The 19,742-nt window shown below is 37.2% G+C and overlaps 1 protein-coding gene across 1 annotated transcript in view; it reads left to right on the top strand.

Moving 5' to 3' along the window:
- The first annotated feature begins 2,470 nt into the window (after positions 1-2,470).
- Positions 2,471-19,742, top strand: part of LOC126262193 (uncharacterized) — a 66,563-nt gene continuing 49,291 nt past the window's right edge. The window contains exons 1-2 of the mRNA XM_049958609.1: positions 2,471-2,667; positions 2,746-3,228. Of these exons, the coding sequence (XP_049814566.1) occupies positions 2,506-2,667; positions 2,746-3,228 (645 nt within the window). The 5' untranslated portion in view covers positions 2,471-2,505. The remainder of the gene's footprint in view (positions 2,668-2,745; positions 3,229-19,742) is intronic.

The following is a 19,742-nucleotide window of genomic DNA, read 5'->3' as shown; positions in this document are numbered from 1 at the left end:
AACAGCATAGTCAAGGGAAAACACACTAAACAAGATTACTTATTGGATAACCACAGCAACTGTATAGAAGCGATCGAAAAAACAGATGCCTATAAATATCTAGGATACAGGCAAAAAATAGGAATAGATTATACAAATATTAAAGAAGAACTAAAAGAAAAATATAGACAAAGACTAACAAAAATACTGAAAACAGAATTGACAGCAAGAAACAAGACAAAAGCTATAAATACTTATGCTATACCAATATTGACCTATTCATTTGGAGTAGTGAAATGGAGTAACACAGAACTAGAAGCACTCAATACACCTACACGATCACAATGCCACAAATATAGAATACATCACATACGTTCAGCAACAGAAAGATTCACATTAAGCAGAAAGGAAGGGGATTTATTGACATAAAAAACCTACATTATGGACAGGTAGACAATGTAAGAAAATTCTTTATAGAATGAGCAGAAACTAGCAAAATACACAAAGCAGTCACTCATATAAATACATCGGCTACACCATTGCAATTTCATAACCACTTCTGCAACCCTTTAGATCACATAACATCAACAGATACAAAGAAAGTAAATTGGAAAAAGAAAACACTACATGGCGAGCCGCATCATTTAACACAGCCACACATCGATCAAGACGCATCCAACACATGGCTAAGAAAAGGCAATATATACAGTGAGACAGAAGTATTCATGATTGCAATACAGGATCAAACAATAGACACCAGATATTACAGCAAGCATATTATTAAAGATCCCAATACCACAACAGATAAATGCAGACTTGCAAACAACAAATAGAAACAGTAGATCACATCACAAGCGGATGTACAATACTAGCAAATACAGAATACACCAGAAGACATGACAATGTAGCAAAAATAATACATCAACAACTTGCCATACAACATAAACTAATAAAACAACACGTTCCCACATACAAGTATGCACCAAACAATGTACTGGAGAATGATGAATACAAATAATCCTGGAACAGAACCATTATAACAGATAAAACAACACCACATAACAAACCTGACATCATACTCACCAATAAAAAGAAGAAATTAACACAATTAATCGAAATATCGATACCCAATACAACAAATATACAGAAGAAAACAGGAGAAAGAATTGAAAAATACATCCACCTGGCTGAGGAAGTGAAGGACATGTGGCATCAGGATAAAGTTGACATTATACCAATTATACTATCAACTACAGGAGTCATACCACACAATATCCACCAGTACATCAACGCAATACAGCTACATCCAAAAGTATATATACAACTACAGAAATCTGTAATTATTGATACACGTTCAATTACCCGAAAGTTCCTAAATGCAATGTAACATACACCATACAGTTAAAAGGAAGTCACGCTTGATCAAGGTCCGCGTCACTTTCCATTTTTAACCAGTCATAACGTCTGAGAAAGGAAAGAAATAATAATGAGAATAATAATTTGAATAACTTTTCCAATACACAATACTTATTACAAATTACATCTTTGCACATGGCTGCATTTAGTTGACTTCTACATTTTACCATTCTTCTAACCTAGTTTTAGTTGCCTTCTTTGAATTGTGTCTTTATATCTCCCTAATTTTAAAAACTCATCTCCATGGAAGAGCAAAAACAGTACATGGTCTCCAAGCTGAATGAACCTCAATATTCTTTTTTTATTAATTGATCTAAACTAAAAGACGATTACAGGAGAACATTGGTAGTACTATTATTACCAGCTATGAACTGATTACATTTAAATGTTTGAGTCTATTTCATCTATATTTTTTGTTAGTTCAGCATTCTCAGTGATTTTGCAAATTTGTTGTGACAAAGACTGTGTCATTGTATAAACAGAGTGCATTGGTAAACTTGTGAAACACTTTATGGATTTCATTTCATAATGGTAAATATGATTCTCTACTTCCATGTGTGTCTGACAGTTTTCATATTGTATGGCTTTTTTTTCTAGCCACTATGAGAGTTTTAGCTGTGCTTCCTGTTTGTTTATCATACATTTCCATTTGCATGTTCTTGTTACAAATGAGCTGGTTTTGAGAAGAGTTAGTTTGGGGAATGAACACAAGAAAGTGTGTTGTGATATTTGTCTTGTCTCATAATACTGAATTCCAATTTTTAAAAGGCTTTTGTTACTGCTTGCCATCTTCTCCAATCAATATGTGTTGGAATACCCTTAACAAAATGTGTTGTTGTGGTCTTCAGTCCCGAGCTTAACAAAATATATGGATGTAAATAATAACATCCTTGTATATAAATAATCTATTGTTAGCTACTAGAAAATAGTTGTATAAGATTCATTGTCTAAGTGTTCCATGGATAGCCTTTCCAAACAGGCAGAAATCCTGGTATGTCTACACATGTGTGGGAGAAACAGGAAGCGGCCTATCTATATGATAACTGCAAAGCTTCATTAGGAAGTCTCCCTTAGTGTCAAGTGTCACAGCTATCACAGTAGGCATAAACCATGTTTCTCATAGGCTCTGCACTATTTATTGTTACTGAATTGCTATTATTGCAAGTAAGTGTGATCCGGTGTCTTAGTCTATGCCAGAAGGAAGGTTGGTCATGTGAAGTAGAAGGTAAATCCGTGAACTTACTGTACCATTGTAATGAAGACATTGGGTGGGTAAGTACTGACAGAAAATGTGTAGATTGCTGTAGTATCATACCTGAAATACATACTTACTACTATTTTTCCCATCAGAATGCTGTCTTTGAGGAGAGAGTACTGACAGTACCTGATGGAACACACAGCATAACAATTACGGACTGCTATGATGTTATGATTCCACTGTCATTCAGTTTCCATAGTGATTTGAATCAGAGGCTGCCAAAGCTCAGTATAAATAATGTTGCTAGTCTGCTCTTGACAGCAGCTCCTGATACATTATCCATTCCACAAAATATTATTCTGAATAACATTCATTGGTTGGACTGTATAAAAAGGAACACTTTCTCAGGAGACTGGCAGTCTATAGCATTTTCCAATGTAACCATTGACAGAATTGACATGTATGCATTTGCAGAACTTAATGTTGCTGTGCACATTGAATGGGACAATGTGAATGTAAACCTTTTAGATACAAACGCCATTGCCAATGTTTTTATTGAAGAAGGAAGTTTCAACATAAAAAATTCTGTCATTGAAACTATGGAAATAATGTCCTTTGGAATAAAAGCTTCAAAGGTAAGCATCATTAATTGTATTCAATTTAGTATATGTACGTGTGTGTGTGTGTGTGTGTGTGTGTGTGTGTGTGTGTGTGTGAAGAGAGAGAGAGAGAGAGAGAGAGAGAGAGAGAGAGAGAGAGAGGATAAAAGAATTTGAGGAACACACAAACATGGAATATAAGGGACAATCAAAAAGTTTCCACTTGAGGGCATTTTTACAGCATATATGCAACATAGTGTGATTGCGATGCAGGTATATAAGAACTAACATGTAGGCAAGGGATTAATGTGGCAATTGTGTCTTTCCAATATGTGTGCAGTAGAGGAGGCAACATGAATTTTGGCGACATTACTACTGAAAGTGTCCAAACAGGACCAATGTGCTGTTAATCTTTTCTTGGCTGCTGAAGACAAAACCAACAGACATCCAACAGAGAATGAAACAGCATGTCTGTCCAAAACCACCATTGCAGAATAGTGCAACAAAGGGTGCTGCTGCTTCATGATGGCACTTGTCTGCAAATTGCAAATGTTGTAATGCAGAAATTACACCAACTCTGGTGGGAGACACTTAAACACCTGCTATATCGTTCTGATCTGATTCCTTTTGGACGAGGATGTGCAGCAGGCAGTTATAGACTTCTCCAAGCGTAAGTAGACTGTATTTTACTAAATGGGCATCTTCAACATGGTGTGCCAGTGCAATGATTGCCTCAATACTCATGGTGATTTTGCCTGACTGTGATACCAATTTTGGACTGTATAGCTTTCAAAAAGAAATTTTTTGATTGCTCCTTATATTATTATTTATTATTAGGTTTGTTAATTATTATGTATTATTATTAGTGTTAGTAGAAATGATGGTTATTTTCTCACCTTTAAATGTGTTAATCAGCCACTCTATCTCTCTGTAATTTTCTCAAGTGGGCTTTTCATTTATTACCAAAAATAAAATTGTTACTCTAGAAATCAAGTAAGGCATATGATTGAATCTAGGGCATATGATTAAAATGTGAAACACAAACTGTACAGGAACTTTTACCAGAATCCATAACAAGATCATTCACTCATTCATTGTGTTCCATAGATCCCATCAAGAAGGATAACCTTCAGGGATGTGGAATGAGTCAAGGCATACATTAACACAAAACCCAGACATAGTAGAAACTAAATCTGTATGCTGTATTAACAGTAAACTGTGGCTACACTGCGTAATGCTATTTGAGGATATGCTACCTAAATTAAGCTGAGTTAATTAGTAAGCTGCTACTCTGAATAAAGCTGCTGCCTCCCCTATTTCATTATATAGCTACTATTTACCTGATATTATGTACTTGATCACAATCGTATTTTTCAAAGAAAATACTGTTATGTCTTATAAATACTGAATCCTGTTTATAGTACATTATTACTTATCATTTAGGTTTATGACAAACTGTGCTGTTGCCATGTAATTAAAGTAATTTACAGTCCAGGAATCCACATATTCAGATGCTGTAGTATGGTATATTGATGATTCTGCAGTGTAGTATGTACTGTTGTTGTATTTATTGGTCCTGTTGTCTACAAAGCAGTTTATGTGTAAGATATTGGACAAGTCAAGTTATAAATGTAGTGCTGAAAGTCATTTCTAGCCATATGTATTTAAGGTTACAGTAATACACTTTATACATAAGTATTTATACAACAAACTTCATAAATTTAAATATTATTCAATGGAGTAAAAGCAGTGATGCTGTAAATATGACTTTAGAGATTTTCCAAAGGTATTGACCTCAGTAGTAGGTTTTATGTTTTCAGGAAATTTGTTACAAAGCTTAACCCCCATGTGAAAAGCACCTATCTGGCACAGAGCTGTGCTGATTTCAGTTATATGTAAGTTTTTCTTTCATCTGGTAAAGTTATCATGTATATTATAGTTTTTGCAGTCTGCAGTCCTTACCTATTACATTTATTTTAAAGAATAAAAGGGTTTCCATAATGTATACACATGGTAATGGAGGAATACCAGATTTCTTAATCAGAGGTTTACAAGAGTCTCTAGGCTTGCACCCAAACAAGATTCTAATGGCCCTTTTTTGCAGTTTAAAAGTGCTATTAGCTGTTTTAGAGTTTCCCCAGAAGGTGACACCATATCTGAGACAAGAATGAAAGTAGGCATGATATGCATTCATTACTGTTTTCACACTACAGCATGATGGTAATGAGCAAAGAAGGTAACATGTTTTCCTCAGTTCTGCATTGAGATATTCAATATGCTTATTCCATCTGACATTACTCTGCAGCCAAAGTCCTAAGAATTTGGTTTCAGTACTGTTACCAACTAATTCATCATTGATAGAGACCAATGGGATAAATATGTCCTTGTTAGGAACATTGTGGAATTTTAGTGCAATGGTTTTTTACTGTTTATTACAAGCATTCTGTGCCCAGTTGCTAAGTTGTTTTGTGCCACATTTACTGTCTACTGTAACTGTTTGTTGCTGTCTCTTTTTAGTAGAATTTTGGTGTCATCAGCATTTAAGTTTAGATCGTTTATGTACAGAAGGAACAGAAGGGGTCCCATTGCTGATCCTTGGGGTACACCATATTTAATTTGTTTATAGTCTGACAAGTGTTTGGATACAGTTTTTAGTTCAATATTTGTATGCTTGGTGCACACTGTCTGCTTTCAATTAGTCAGGAATGAACTGATCCATTTGTTGGACAGACCTCAAATACCATATCTTTCAAGCTTTGATAGCAGAATTTTATGATCCACCATGTCAAAAGCTTTTGACAAGTCAATAAATGCTCCTATTGATTCCTGTTTTTTGTCCATCAGGTTTAGGATGGAATTGATGCAGTCGTAGATAGCAGTTGTCATTGACCTCTTATTTCTGAATCCATGTTGTTCATTACATAGGATGCTGTTTGTGTTTATAAATTTCTTAAATTTGTCGTACATTTCTTTTTCTAATACTTTAGAGATGCAGGAGGTAATTTTGATGGGTCTGTAGGTATTTACATTATCTGTCTCACCTTTTTTATATACAGGAATAACTTTTGATGTTTTCAATACATCAGGGAAAGTGCCTGCCTGAAGTGAGCAACCACATAAGTGTGTGAGTATTTCATTTAGGTTTGATGCACTCTTCTTTAATATTGTTGCAGGTATACCACCAGTGCCTGCAGAGTTGGAATTTTTTAGTCCTTTCATTGCTTTAGCTACTTCATCTTGTGAAACTGAACTGATGTACATTTATCCTCTACATGCACTTATTTTATATTCATTTGCCTGGGTGCTCTTAAAGTTTGATTGTAACGTATTATCAGCAACACCTTGAAAAAATTGCTAAATATGTTGGCTACTTCAAAGGATTTGTTACTTTTTTGTGATAGTGTTACATTTTTTGCAAGATTGTCTGTATTCTCCAGATTCTTTTTTTTTTTTTTATAACACTCCACATAGCGTTTGATTTATAAGCTGGATTATAAATGTATTCATCATTATGCATTATTTTTGCTGCTTTTATTACTTTTCTTAATATTTTGCAGTATTTTTTATAGCATGCATGTACTACAGGTGAGGAATTTTTTGAGTTACATATGTTATAAAGTAGTCTTTTCTTCTGGCATGATATCATTATTCCCCTTGTGATCCAGCTGTTTGTTCTAGAGTTCCCCCATATGGTTAATGTTTTCAGTGGGAACGCAATTTCAAAGAAATGGGTTAATGCATCAAAAAACTGGTTATAACTTCTACATGAGGTTCTGAAAGACATGTTGTTAGTAATACTGCCTTTTACTCTTATGCTTAATATTTGAGGAAGATGGTCACTAAAACCCACACTGAAAATTTTTAGTGATGTGTTGTGTAAACTCTTCTTGCCTAGAAACTGATCTAGAGCTGTTTGGCAAGTTTCTGTTACTAGGGTATCAGCTTTTACTTCAGCCTTTAAATTATAGGATGTTGGAAGGTTCTTAAGGGTCTCTCTTTCTCCACTGTTGTGCATCGTTGCTAGAGACATGGTCGGTGTCAGCAGTTGCAGAGGAACTGGATGCTGCACCATACTTTTATTTATTAGCTGATACCAAGATGAGCATATTCGATTTTACAGCTCACTCTTTTGTTGAAACAAAGCCCAGACTTGGAAGTACTGTTTCAACAAACACAAATTCCAAATGTATACTGATGCTTTGCTGTTTTTAATTTTTGATTGATGGTGGGAAACATAACTCAGTGTGTGAAAGATCACATGCTACTGTAAAATGCAAATTTTATTCATGTTTTAAAAGCCAGAGTGAAGTGAATGGAACTCTCACTTGTTTTCACATTAGTGTAATGAATACTGTATTTCTTTTGTTCAAAGTATAAATGGAATTAAAACAATATTATGGGCAATGTAATTCCATAATAAATAGAACTAATTGTATATAATCATAAGACCTTTCAGAAGTCAATGTACATTCAGGTGCACAACATTTTAAGATTCTTACTAAAGTATTGGACTTTCCTTACATTATAGCTCTTGTCACTTGTGTTAATTCACCAAACCAGCTGTATTATGAGTTAAATGACAGAGTACATGAGAGTTGGTGTAGAAATGATGTTAGCAACTGCAGTCATAAATCTGTCATGTTATTGTTCTAACAATGACTCCCACAAAAGATGGCACAGTTTAACATGCACACAGTTATGAGACAATCATGTAGCAGGTTCTGATTCCTAATTTAGCTTCTTTTTCAGCTTAATTTGAATGTGTTTACATATCTCCATATACATTATGTGCTTCAACCCATCTCAGTCCTTCCAAATTAAGTCGTGTTCACTTGATTAATGAGCACTACTCATATGTATACAATGTAAAGTAAGGATGACTTACAAATTTCAGATGTTAATTATTCCATTCTCCATCCTTACCTGTTTTCATTACAGTTTACTTTTTGACTATTTTTTATTTTAGTTGTAGGTAGTTATACTGTACTAGTGTTAACCAGCATGTATACAAGTTACAAAATTTGTAAATTATAATAACCACTTTTTAAGGGCAACTATAAAAAAAGGTGAGTTCAAATTATAACAGTTTCATTCTATGGCGAGAAGAATACTATCTTTTCTGTTGAAAGATAGTGATAAATGGTAAGTCCACACACTCAATAATATGTCTCCTTCATTTGTGAGTCTTTTATTCTTCCATATTACCGAGATCACGGCTGTACTGGCCGGCCGAAGTGGCCGTGCGGTTAAAGGCGCTGCAGTCTGGAACCGCAGGACCGCTACGGTCGCAGGTTCGAATCCTGCCTCGGGCATGGATGTTTGTGATGTCCTTAGGTTAGTTAGGTTTAACTAGTTCTAAGTTCTAGGGGACTAATGACCTCAGCAGTTGAGTCCCATAGTGCTCAGAGCCATTTCACGGCTGTACTATGGAACAATCATGAGCAGGGTAAAAAAGACCTTTTGTACCATGCTGAATTCTTTTATTGCCTTCTTTAGCATATTATTGTCAAGCTACTACCCCACCATTCACATAATGAAATTCCTGGCAGTCATGTTATATAATCAAGAACAGCTAAATGCAACACAATCTGAAGCCTTTTTTGGCTCCATTTTGAAACATTATACTGTTTCAAAATCTGTTGAAATGTAAAAAAATTTGTTACTGTTCATGTTGTTGTTGTTGTGGTCTTCAGTCCTGAGACTAGTTTGATGCAGCTCTCCATGCTACTCTATCCTGTGCAAGCTTCTTCATCTCCCAGTACCTACTGCAACCTACATCCTTCTGAATCTGCTTAGTGTATTCATCTCTTGGTCTCCCTCTACGATTTTTACCCTCCACGCTGCCCTCCAATGCTAAATTTGTGATGACAACAGCTAATATCGTGAACAGTTCATTATATGGGGTGTAAATTCAAGCAGTTCAACACTTGTTTTCTCATTTTCTTCTTTGCTGCAACAGTGGATTCTTGTAGACAGTCTGAAATTCCTCTGATCTTCAAACTTAATATGTGATATGTATAATAATCAAGTTTACAGATGCACCATTTTAAATAATACTGTTTATTATCACAATGTTAGGACCAATGACAAATATAGATTCTGCTTCAAAATCTGATGAAAGAAAGACCTGCTGGCTACAAAAATCCACCAGTATTTCTAGTAAACACTACAATGGGTTAATTGTTATTAACAGATTTTAAATGAATTACAATTAAACATTTTACATTGAGTTGACAATTTGGATGGCAAAATACTTCTAATTTACAGGTACATGTTTTTAAATACAAAGATCACAGTATTTTTTATATTTTAGTAGTGAAATACAAGATGTTCAATTTAACAACAATTCAATTACTTCTTTCTTTACTTACGAGTAAACTAATTAATAAAAAGCATTCCTACTGTACATTGAGAGATGAAATTAAATATAGCATTTCATGATGTAAGCAAAACTTACGTATCTGGCTTAGTTATCAGAAAGTTAGATTTTTTTACATTTCCTAATAATGTCCCCACCATTAATTGTATGTTTTTAACACATTAACTTGTTTCTGTAGCTTTTAACACATGAACACATGATGTTTAATAGCAATACATCTGGGTTAATATTACAGTGGAATATGACCGTATTAATGTTTTATAAATTATGTTACATCTCTCATTGTTTGTGATTTCATTTTTGCATATTACAAAAGAGCCAGATAGTCTTATTCATTCCTACATTCATTCATGTCAGCAGTACATTTCAATAGAAAAAACATTAATACATAGTTATTACTACCAAACCCTTAGGTGATTTTTACTCATGTTTAGCTGTTTTGTATTATTTTCTCTTGATATTGCTTGCATCTATGGTTACATGTATTTCATATGTATACAGGGTGTCCCGTTTATCTTGACCTCCACTAAATAACTGTTTGTCCAGATGCAAACTAAAAAATGTTTCAAGCAAATGTTCTTTATCCGTCAGGGGACATCAATCAGCATGATTGCCTTCATTGTAGCTTTGTTTTTTACAAAGATATAAACAGTGGTATGACTTTTTTAAATGACACCCTGTATTTTTTATTCGGTAATTCATTTCCTCTCCTAAAGACCTATTCAAAAATGTATCACAGTATACCATTCACTGAACACACAACATTATTAATTACATAACACAACATTGACTCTGAGCCCGGGATCACAAACTCATCCACTTGCTGGAGTTGTCAGAAAACAAATGAAAACCAAGTAAAAACATAACACAAAATTGACTTTGACTCTCCTGTTACCATTGCCCAGGAGTAGAACATACAAAGGTGCTCAAAGTGGTGACCCTGGACACCGATACACTGGTGCACTCATTGAATGAAAGAATTATTTACTGCTTCCAGTGTTGCCTGATGAAGAGAATTACAAGCAAGCATGATACGTTCCTGCATGTCCTCTGGAGTTGTTGGAATATCATGATAGGCAGCATCTTTAATGCATCCCCAAAGAAAAAAGTCCAGAGGATTTAAATCAGGAGACCTAGCAGGCCAAGTAACTGTTCCTCCTTGACCAATCCATCTGGCGGGATAGATGCCTTTAGTTCTGAACACAACGTGCATGCAAGGCATTATGTACTGGACATCCATCAGGTTGATACCACATAAGTGTTGTGACTCGCCGATCATTCAAAGTGCCGCCGCGCAATTATGCGCATCCTCTACGTGCGGCGCTGTCTGCCAGCCATGCAGCAGCTGCGCCACCTAAGCGACCAGCCGAGCAGCGGCCGCTAGACTGGGACTCAGTGCTCATTCGAATGCTAACGTGTACACATGTCTTGCTTGTCAACTTACTCTGTGACTTATATGTGTTGTATCGTTCTGAAATATATTTGTTAAACTTGACTTTATAACAATAAGCATTCTGGTTCATAGCGGCACTTCATCCAGAAGAGGAGGAAGAATTTGTCTGAGGAAGTTGGCATATGCTGTGCTATTTAGACTACCATTGATGAAATAAGGGCCACTAATTGTAGTACCAAGCATCCCACACCAGACATTAACTCTCCATTGACACTGATTTTCTACCTGTGTAACCCATTGTGGGTTGTCGCTGGACCAATAATGCGTGTTCTTGTATTTACCTGTCCTTTGTTTGAGAAGGAACATTCATCGGTAAATAGAACATTGGAGAAGAAGTTCACGTTGGCGAGGATTTGCTCCTGTGCCCACTGATGGAACTATACCCAATTCTGGAAATCATTTCCATGCTATTCTTGATGTAGATGTACATGGTAAGGATGGAACCGGTGTGTTGTTGTTGTGGTCTTCAGTCCTGAGACTGGTTTGATGCAGCTCTCCATGCTACTCTATCCTGTGCAAGCTTCTTCATCTCCCAGTACCTACTGCAACCTACATCCTTCTGAATCTGCTTAGTGTATTGCTCTTTTGGTCTCCCTCTACGATTTTACCCTCCACACTGCCCTCCAATGCTAAATTTGTGATCCCTTGATGCCTCAAAACATGTCCTACCAACCGATCCCTTCTTCTAGTCAAGTTGTGCCACAAACTTCTCTTCTCCCCAATCCTATTCAATACCTCCTCATTAGTTACGTGATCTACCCACCTTATCTTCAGCATTCTTCTGTAGCACCACATTTCGAAAGCTTCTATTCTATTCTTGTCCAAACTGGTTATCGTCCATGTTTCACTTCCATACATGGCTACACTCCATACAAATACTTTCAGAAACGACTTCCTGACACTTAAATCTATACTCGATGTTAACAAATTTCTCTTCTTCAGAAACGATTTCCTTGCCATTGCCAGTCTACATTTTATATCCTCTCTACTTCGACCATCATCAGTTATTTTGCTCCCTAAATAGCAAAACTCCTTTACTACTTTAAGTGTCTCATTTCCTAATCTAATCCCCTCAGCATCACCCGATTTAATTTGACTACATTCCATTATCCTCGTTTTGCTTTTGTTGATGTTCATCTTATATCCTCCTTTCAAGACACTGTCCATTCCGTTCAACTGCTCTTCCAAGTCCTTTGCTGTCTCTGACAGAATTACAATGTCATCGGCGAACCTCAAAGTTTTTACTTCTTCTCCATGAATTTTAATACCTACTCTGAATTTTTCTTTTGTTTCCTTTACTGCTTGCTCAATATACAGATTGAATAACATCGGGGAGAGGCTACAACCCTGTCTCACTCCTTTCCCAACCACTGCTTCCCTTTCATGCCCCTCGACTCTTATAACTGCCATCTGGTTTCTGTACAAATTGTAAATAGCCTTTCGCTCCCTGTATTTTACCCCTGCCACCTTCAGAATTTGAAAGAGAGTATTCCAGTTAACGTTGTCAAAAGCTTTCTCTAAGTCTACAAATGCTAGAAACGTAGGTTTGCCTTTCCTTAATCTTTCTTCTAAGATAAGTCGTAAGGTTAGTATTGCCTCACGTGTTCCAACATTTCTACGGAATCCAAACTGATCTTCCCTGAGGTCCGCTTCTACCAGTTTTTCCATTTGTCTGTAAAGAATTCGCGTTAGTATTTTGCAGCTGTGACTTATTAAACTGATAGTTCGGTAATTTTCACATCTTTCAACACCTGCTTTCTTTGGGATTGGAATTATTATATTCTTCTTGAAGTCTGTGGGTATTTCGCCTGTCTCATACATCTTACTCACCAGATGGTAGAGTTTTGTCATGACTGGCTCTCCCAAGGCCATCAGTAGCTCTAAACGAACGTTGTCTACTCCCGGGGCCTTGTTTCGACTCAGGTCTTTCAGTGCTCTGTCAAACTCTTCACGCAGTATCTTATCTCCCATTTCATCTTCATCTACATCCTCTTCCATTTCCATAATATTGTCCTCAAGTACATCGCCCTTGTATAAACCCTCTATATACTCCTTCCACCTTTCTGCCTTCCCTTCTTTGCTTAGAACTGGGTTGCCATCTGAGCTCTTGATATTCATACAAGTGGTTCTCTTCTCTCCAAAGGTCTCTTTAATTTTCCTGTAGGCAGTATCTATCTTACCCCTAGTGAGACAAGCCTCTACATCCTTACATTTGTCCTCTAGCCATCCCTGCTTAGCCATTTTGCACTTCCTGTCGATCTCATTTTTGAGACGTTTGTATTCCTTTTTGCCTGCTTCATTTACTGCATTTTTATATTTTATCCTTTCATCAATTAAATTCAATATTTCGTCTGTTACCCAAGGATTTCTATTAGCCCTCGTCTTTTTACCTACTTGATCCTCTGCTGCCTTCACTACTTCATCCCTCAGAGCTACCCATTCTTCTTCTACTGTATTTCTTTCCCCCATTCCTGTCAATTGTTCCCTTATGCTCCCCCTGAAACTCTCTACAACCTCTGGTTCTTTCAGTTTATCCAGGTCCCATCTCCTTAAATTCCCACCTTTTTGCAGTTTCTTCAGTTTCAATCTGCAGTTCATAACCAATAGATTGTGGTCAGAATCCACATCTGCCCCTGGAAATGTCTTACAATTTAAAACCTGGTTCCTAAATCTCTGTCTTACCATTATATAATCTATCTGATACCTTTTAGTATCTCCAGGATTCTTCCAGGTATACAACCTTCTTTTATGATTCTTGAACCAAGTGTTAGCTATGATTAAGTCATGCTCTGTGCAAAATTCTACCAGGCGGCTTCCTCTTTCATTTCTTCCCCTCAATCCATATTCACCTACTATGTTTCCTTCTCTCCCTTTTCCTACTGACGAATTCCAGTCACCCATGACTTTTAAATTTTCGTCTCCCTTCACTACCTGAATAATTTCTTTTATCTCGTCATACATTTCATCAATTTCTTCATCATCTGCAGAGCTAGTTGGCATATAAACTTGTACTACTGTAGTAGGCATGGGCTTTGTGTCTATCTTGGCCACAATAATGCGTTCACTATGCTGTTTGTAGTAGCTAACCCGCACTCCTATTTTTTTATTCATTATTAAACGTACTCCTGCATTACCCCTATTTGAGATTGTATTTATAACCCTGTAATCACCTGACCAAAAGTCTTGTTCCTCCTGCCACCGAACTTCACTAATTCCCACTATATCTAACTTTAACCTATCCATTTCCCTTTTTAAATTTTCTAACCTACCTGCCCGATTAAAGGATCTGTCATTCCATGCTCCGATCCGTAGAATGCCAGTTTTCTTTCTCCTGATAACGACGTCCTCCTGAGTAGTCCCCGCCAAGAGATCCGAATGGGGGACTATTTTACCTCCGGAATATTTTACCCAAGAGGACGCCATCATCATTTAATCATACAGTAAAGCTGCATGTCCTCGGGAAAAATTACGGCTGTAGTTTCCCCTTGCTTTCAGCCGTTCGCAGTGCCAGCACAGCAAGGCCGTTTTGGTTAATGTTACAAGGCCAGATCAGTCAATCATCCAGACTGTTGCCCCTGCAACTACTGAAAAGGCTGCTGCCCCTCTTCAGGAACCACATGTTTGTCTTGCCTCTCAACAGATACCCCTCCGTTGTGGTTGCACCTACGGTACGGCCATCTGTATCGCTGAGGCAAGGTCCATGGTTCATGGGGGGGAACCGGTGATGTGTAAGAATATGATGTACACTGGTTTTAGGAATGCCAATCTCGTATTCAAGCTGTCATATGCTCACATGTGGATTCATAGCAACAGCAGCGAGAACAGTAACTTCGGCATCTTCATCTGTGCAAGTGCTTCAACGATTGCGTTTTCATGGATCGAAACTTCCCGTTTCCTGAAGCATTGCAATAAGACAAGGAAACATCCATCAGGAAGGTGGGTTCTTGTGAGGATATCACTCTCTGTACAGTTCCGCTGCCTGTGTAGCATTTTGCCTACCTTTAACAACAGTAATAAAAGAAATGATGTAGTTTGTAGGAAGGACAGCCTTTACTGTATGACTACTCTGCACAAAAGTATTTAAAAGGACTAAACTACTGTACTAAATGTACTCGTACATAAAAAAACAGTATTGCAATTACTGTTCTGGTAAGTTACATTCCCCATAGATGAGTGGCGTTTCTACCTTCTCTTCGTTGGTGTACATTCTACTCACACAACTCTTCAACTGGCGATGGTTGATGGAATGATGGGTGTGCATTCTACTTTTGTTTACATTTTTCCTCTGTCAACATTAGCACGTGGATGTGTTCCATTACTCTGAGTACCTGCACTAAACACTGGGAGTGTCAGCGTCAATGTTGTGTTGTGTAATTCATAATGTTGTGTAATTAATAATGTTCTGTTTCAGTGAACTGTACACTGTGATACATTTTTGAATAGGTCTTTAGGAGAGGAAATGAATTACTGGATTAAAAATACAGGGTGCCATTTAAAAAAGTCATACTGTTGTTCATATCTTTGTAAGAAACAAAGCTACAGTGAAGGCAATTATGCTGATTGATGTCCCCCTGATGGCTAAAGAACATTTGCTTGAAACATTTTGTAATTTGCATCTAGACAAACAGTTATTTAGGGTGATCGAGATAAATGGGACAGCCTGCATATAAATGAATATTCTACATATGATTTCCGATATGGTTGAAATTAGCTGTTATGCTTCAATTTAACGCCACATGCTGTACCATGTGTGCTTCACTATGCCTTAGTGATTGATTGTTTTCACAGTAACTTTCTTCTCTTCATCACAAGTTTGTTATCTTTGTGCTGTAAACCTCCAAGAGTGCATTATGATATTTTATAGAGCTGAAATGAATTAGCGAGTGTAAACAAGCTAGAGGAGTTATTTTAAATTATTGCATTCATTTAACAATGTGGTGGTATTATTATATTTAGGAGTATTAGTCATGGTATTATTGCTGGCTTGTCAGTTAAATTTATCAAACTTTAATTAAGCAATTGATACGTTTGTAAAAAAAAAAGGGAAGCTGTATTATGTATATAACTCTGTTAATTCATTTATAATAATACAGTAGTGTCTGACCAAAAGTGTCCAGATACAAATTAGTGAACATTAATATGGGGTCCACCCTTCGTCTTTATGATGGTTTGAGCTCTGTTGGGTACTATTTCAAGGAGATGCCCGAAGGTCTTTCTTCTTAATGGGCTGAAACCTGGTAAGGTGGGACACTGGGGTCTGGAGCAAAGTCTACATTCTAATTCATACCAAAGCTGTTCCATTTGGTTCAGGCTGAGACTCTGGGCAGGCCTCTCCATTTCAGGAGTGTTGTTGCCCTGAAACCATTGCTCCATAGATGCTCATTTATGATAGGGTGCATTGTCATGTTGATACAATGAACCATTGTCTCTGAACTTTTCCTCTGCTGTATGCAGTACACAATGCTGTAGAATGTCTTACTATCCTTCTGCATTTAGTGTTTCCTTATCCACAATACGCAGACCACACCATAACCAAAAAAAAAATCCCCTTACCATAACACCACCTCCTCCATATTTCACTGTTAGCCACTACAAGTATTAGCAGGTATCATCCTCTAGACATTCGTCAAACCCAAACCCTTCCCACTCCAGGCAAATGCCGGGATGGTTCCTCTGAAAGGGCACGGCCGACTTCCTTCCCCATCCTTCCCTAATCCGATGAGACCGATGGCCACACTGTCTGGTCTCCTTCCCCAACCAACCAACCAACCAAACCCTTCCATCAGATTGGCACAGGGTTGTGTTATTGTGGCCTTCAGTCCAAAGACTGGTTGTGATGCAGCTCTCCGTGCTACTCTATCCTATGCAAGCCTCTTGATTTCTGAGTAACAACTGCAACCTACATCCTTCTAAATCGGCTCGCTTTATTCGTTTCTTGGTATCCCTCTATGATTTTTACCCACCACACTTCCGTCCAAAACTAAATTGGTGGTCCTTTCATGTTTCAGAATGTGCCCTATCAACCAATCACTTCTTTTAGTCCAGTTGTGCCACAAATTTCTTTTTTCTCCAGTCCTGTTCAGTTTCTCCTAATTAGGTATGTGATTTACTGTGGCATTTTATTTGTGTTGGCTAAATGGTGATGGTTGTTCCAGTCTGGTTGACATGGAACAGCGTCCGTAGATTGTGACAACTCTGATCTGTAACTGTTAAAAACAAACTCCTTGCTTGGTTGATTAGTTTCAGACACTATCTCCCTTAGACTGATATCAGCGTATCGATGTAGCAGCACACTGGAATGTGTAAGCAGCCCTTGTTTAAAATTGAAGCACTGGTGCTCAAAGTCTGTCAGTCTGCTTTATTTCAAACCCACAGCGACTGCACCTCATGATACCTCAACAACTCCCTTGATCTGAAACAATTAACCAAATATGCTCCACATGTTCGCAACAGGCTGATAAGCTTACTCGAACTTGATAACTGTAGTTCTTATGCCCGGTTTCCGAATGAGTGTTCAAATGCAGATAATAGTATATCTTGAATTATAAAGTCCATCAATCAAGCTGATGCCACATCATAGTTTTGCGAGGATGTTGATTTATTAATTAATGTAGCATTGTCAAGGTATCACTACAGTGTTAATTCAACAACAAATACAATGTAATTCCAGAGATAAAATACTCTTCAGACAACATACAGAAAGTATTGGATTTCGGTGTAAACTTGCTGTTCACTGTTAATAAAATCATTAAATCACCTTTAACTTCTGCGTTCTCTCAAGAAATAGTAAATTTCACAATTACACAGTAAATTTCCATTAAATGATGTAGCCGACACGAAGCATTAAGGTTATATTGGAGTTTATTGAACTTTCTAATTATTTAAACCTGCTCTGAAAACACATCGATCTGTCGTTGAGGGTCTTGAATCTATTTGCATCAGTGATTCTGACATTGACTACAGCTTCCAACAACATGGCATAACTGTTAGTTCTTTGTGATCGCATGTAGCTGTTTCCTACTCAAGGCTAATAATAGAGTTTATGTCGGCAGTTGGTATATTGCTGTGTCCTTTGATGTTTGTGACAATCACAGATCATGAAGGCTAAGTCCCAGCGTTAATCAGGTATCACACAATTTACTTTTCTTTCACATATAATAACTGCTCCATTGTCTGGCTAAACTGTAATTGTTATTTTACTTCAGTTCAAAATTCTGACTAGTGTGTCAAGTCGATAATGGAAAACTTTTAAAACTTCAGATCAGTTTGAAACAATCTATTAGCATTCAATAGGCTTACTACTATTGTGATGTCTACAAGAGAGACTGAATTAACGTCTCCATTGCAGTGTCACATTGTAGTCGCAGCGAACTTACAACTTGATGTTGCTACAACTCTCTTCTTGGATAAATGTTATCTCTAATCTATTTATGGTCTGGGCTTTAACCTTCGTACAGAATATATTTTGAATTATTTATTTAAAGTTTCAGGCTTCATATCATCTGATAGTCTTTCATTTAGTCCTTTATTTATAATAAATGTTATTAGCTACATAGTATTCCTGTTAGTCAAACTTGCAATAGTGTTAATTTTGTTGTCAGTAGCTCCCATCAATGTCAGGATAACTAATTTTGCTATTTCTTTTGCTACCAAAGGGCTTTCATTAGGGGTTCCATATTTGGGGTGTTAAAGTACCCACCTAATCTTCAGCATTCTTCTGCTGCACCACATTTCAAAAGCTTCTACTCTCTTTTTATCCAATTTGTTTATAGTCCATGTTTTACTTCCATACATAGCTACTCTCAAGACAAATACCTCCAGAAAAGACTTCCAAACACTTAAGTCTATAGTTGATGATATCAAATTTCTCTTCTTTGGAAACACTTTTCTTGCCATTGCCAGTCTACATTTTATATCCTCTGTACTTCAGCTGTCATCAATTATTTTGTAGCCCAAGTAGCGAAACTTATCTACTACCTTAAGTATCTCATTTTCTAATCTCATTTCCTCACCATCATCTATTTAATTTGTCTGCACTCCATTATCCTTGTCTTGCTTTTGTTGATGTTCATCTTATATCCTTCTTTCAAGAGACTGTCCATTCTGTGCAACTGCTCTTCGAAGTCCTTTGCTGTCTCTGACAGAATTACAACGTCATTGGCAAACCTCAAAGTTTTTATTTCTTCTCTTTGGACTTAAATTCCTACTCCAAATTTTTATTTGGGTTCCTTTACTGCTTGCTCAGTGAGCAGATTGAATAACATGGGGGATAGGCTGCAACCCTGTCTCACTCCCTTCTCGACCACTGCTTTCCTTTCATACCCCTCAACTCTTATGACTTCTGTCTAGTTGCCTTACAAATTGTAAACAGCCTTTCACTCCCTCTACTTTACCACCTCCTACATTCATAATTTCAAAGAGAGTATTGCAGTCAACATTGTCGAAGGCTCAAAGTGGGTTTGTCTTTCCTTGATCTATCTTCTAAGATAAGTCATAGTGTTGGTATTGCCTCATGTGTTCCTACATTTCTCTGATATCCAAACTGATCTTTCCCGAAGTCAGCTTCTAACAGTTTTTCCGCCGGCCGCTGGTGGCCGAGCGGTTCTGGCGCTACAGTCTGGAACCGCGCGACCGCTACGGTCGCAGGTTCGAATCCTGCCTCGGGCATGGATGTGTGTGTTGTCCTTAGGTTAATTAGGTTTAAGTAGTTCTAAGTTC

The sequence above is a fragment of the Schistocerca nitens genome, chromosome 6 (genome assembly GCF_023898315.1).
Source record: "Schistocerca nitens isolate TAMUIC-IGC-003100 chromosome 6, iqSchNite1.1, whole genome shotgun sequence".
NCBI classification, from domain to species: domain Eukaryota; kingdom Metazoa; phylum Arthropoda; class Insecta; order Orthoptera; family Acrididae; genus Schistocerca; species Schistocerca nitens.
Note: the sequence above shows the minus strand (reverse complement) of the source record. Positions and strands in the feature narration are given on the sequence as shown.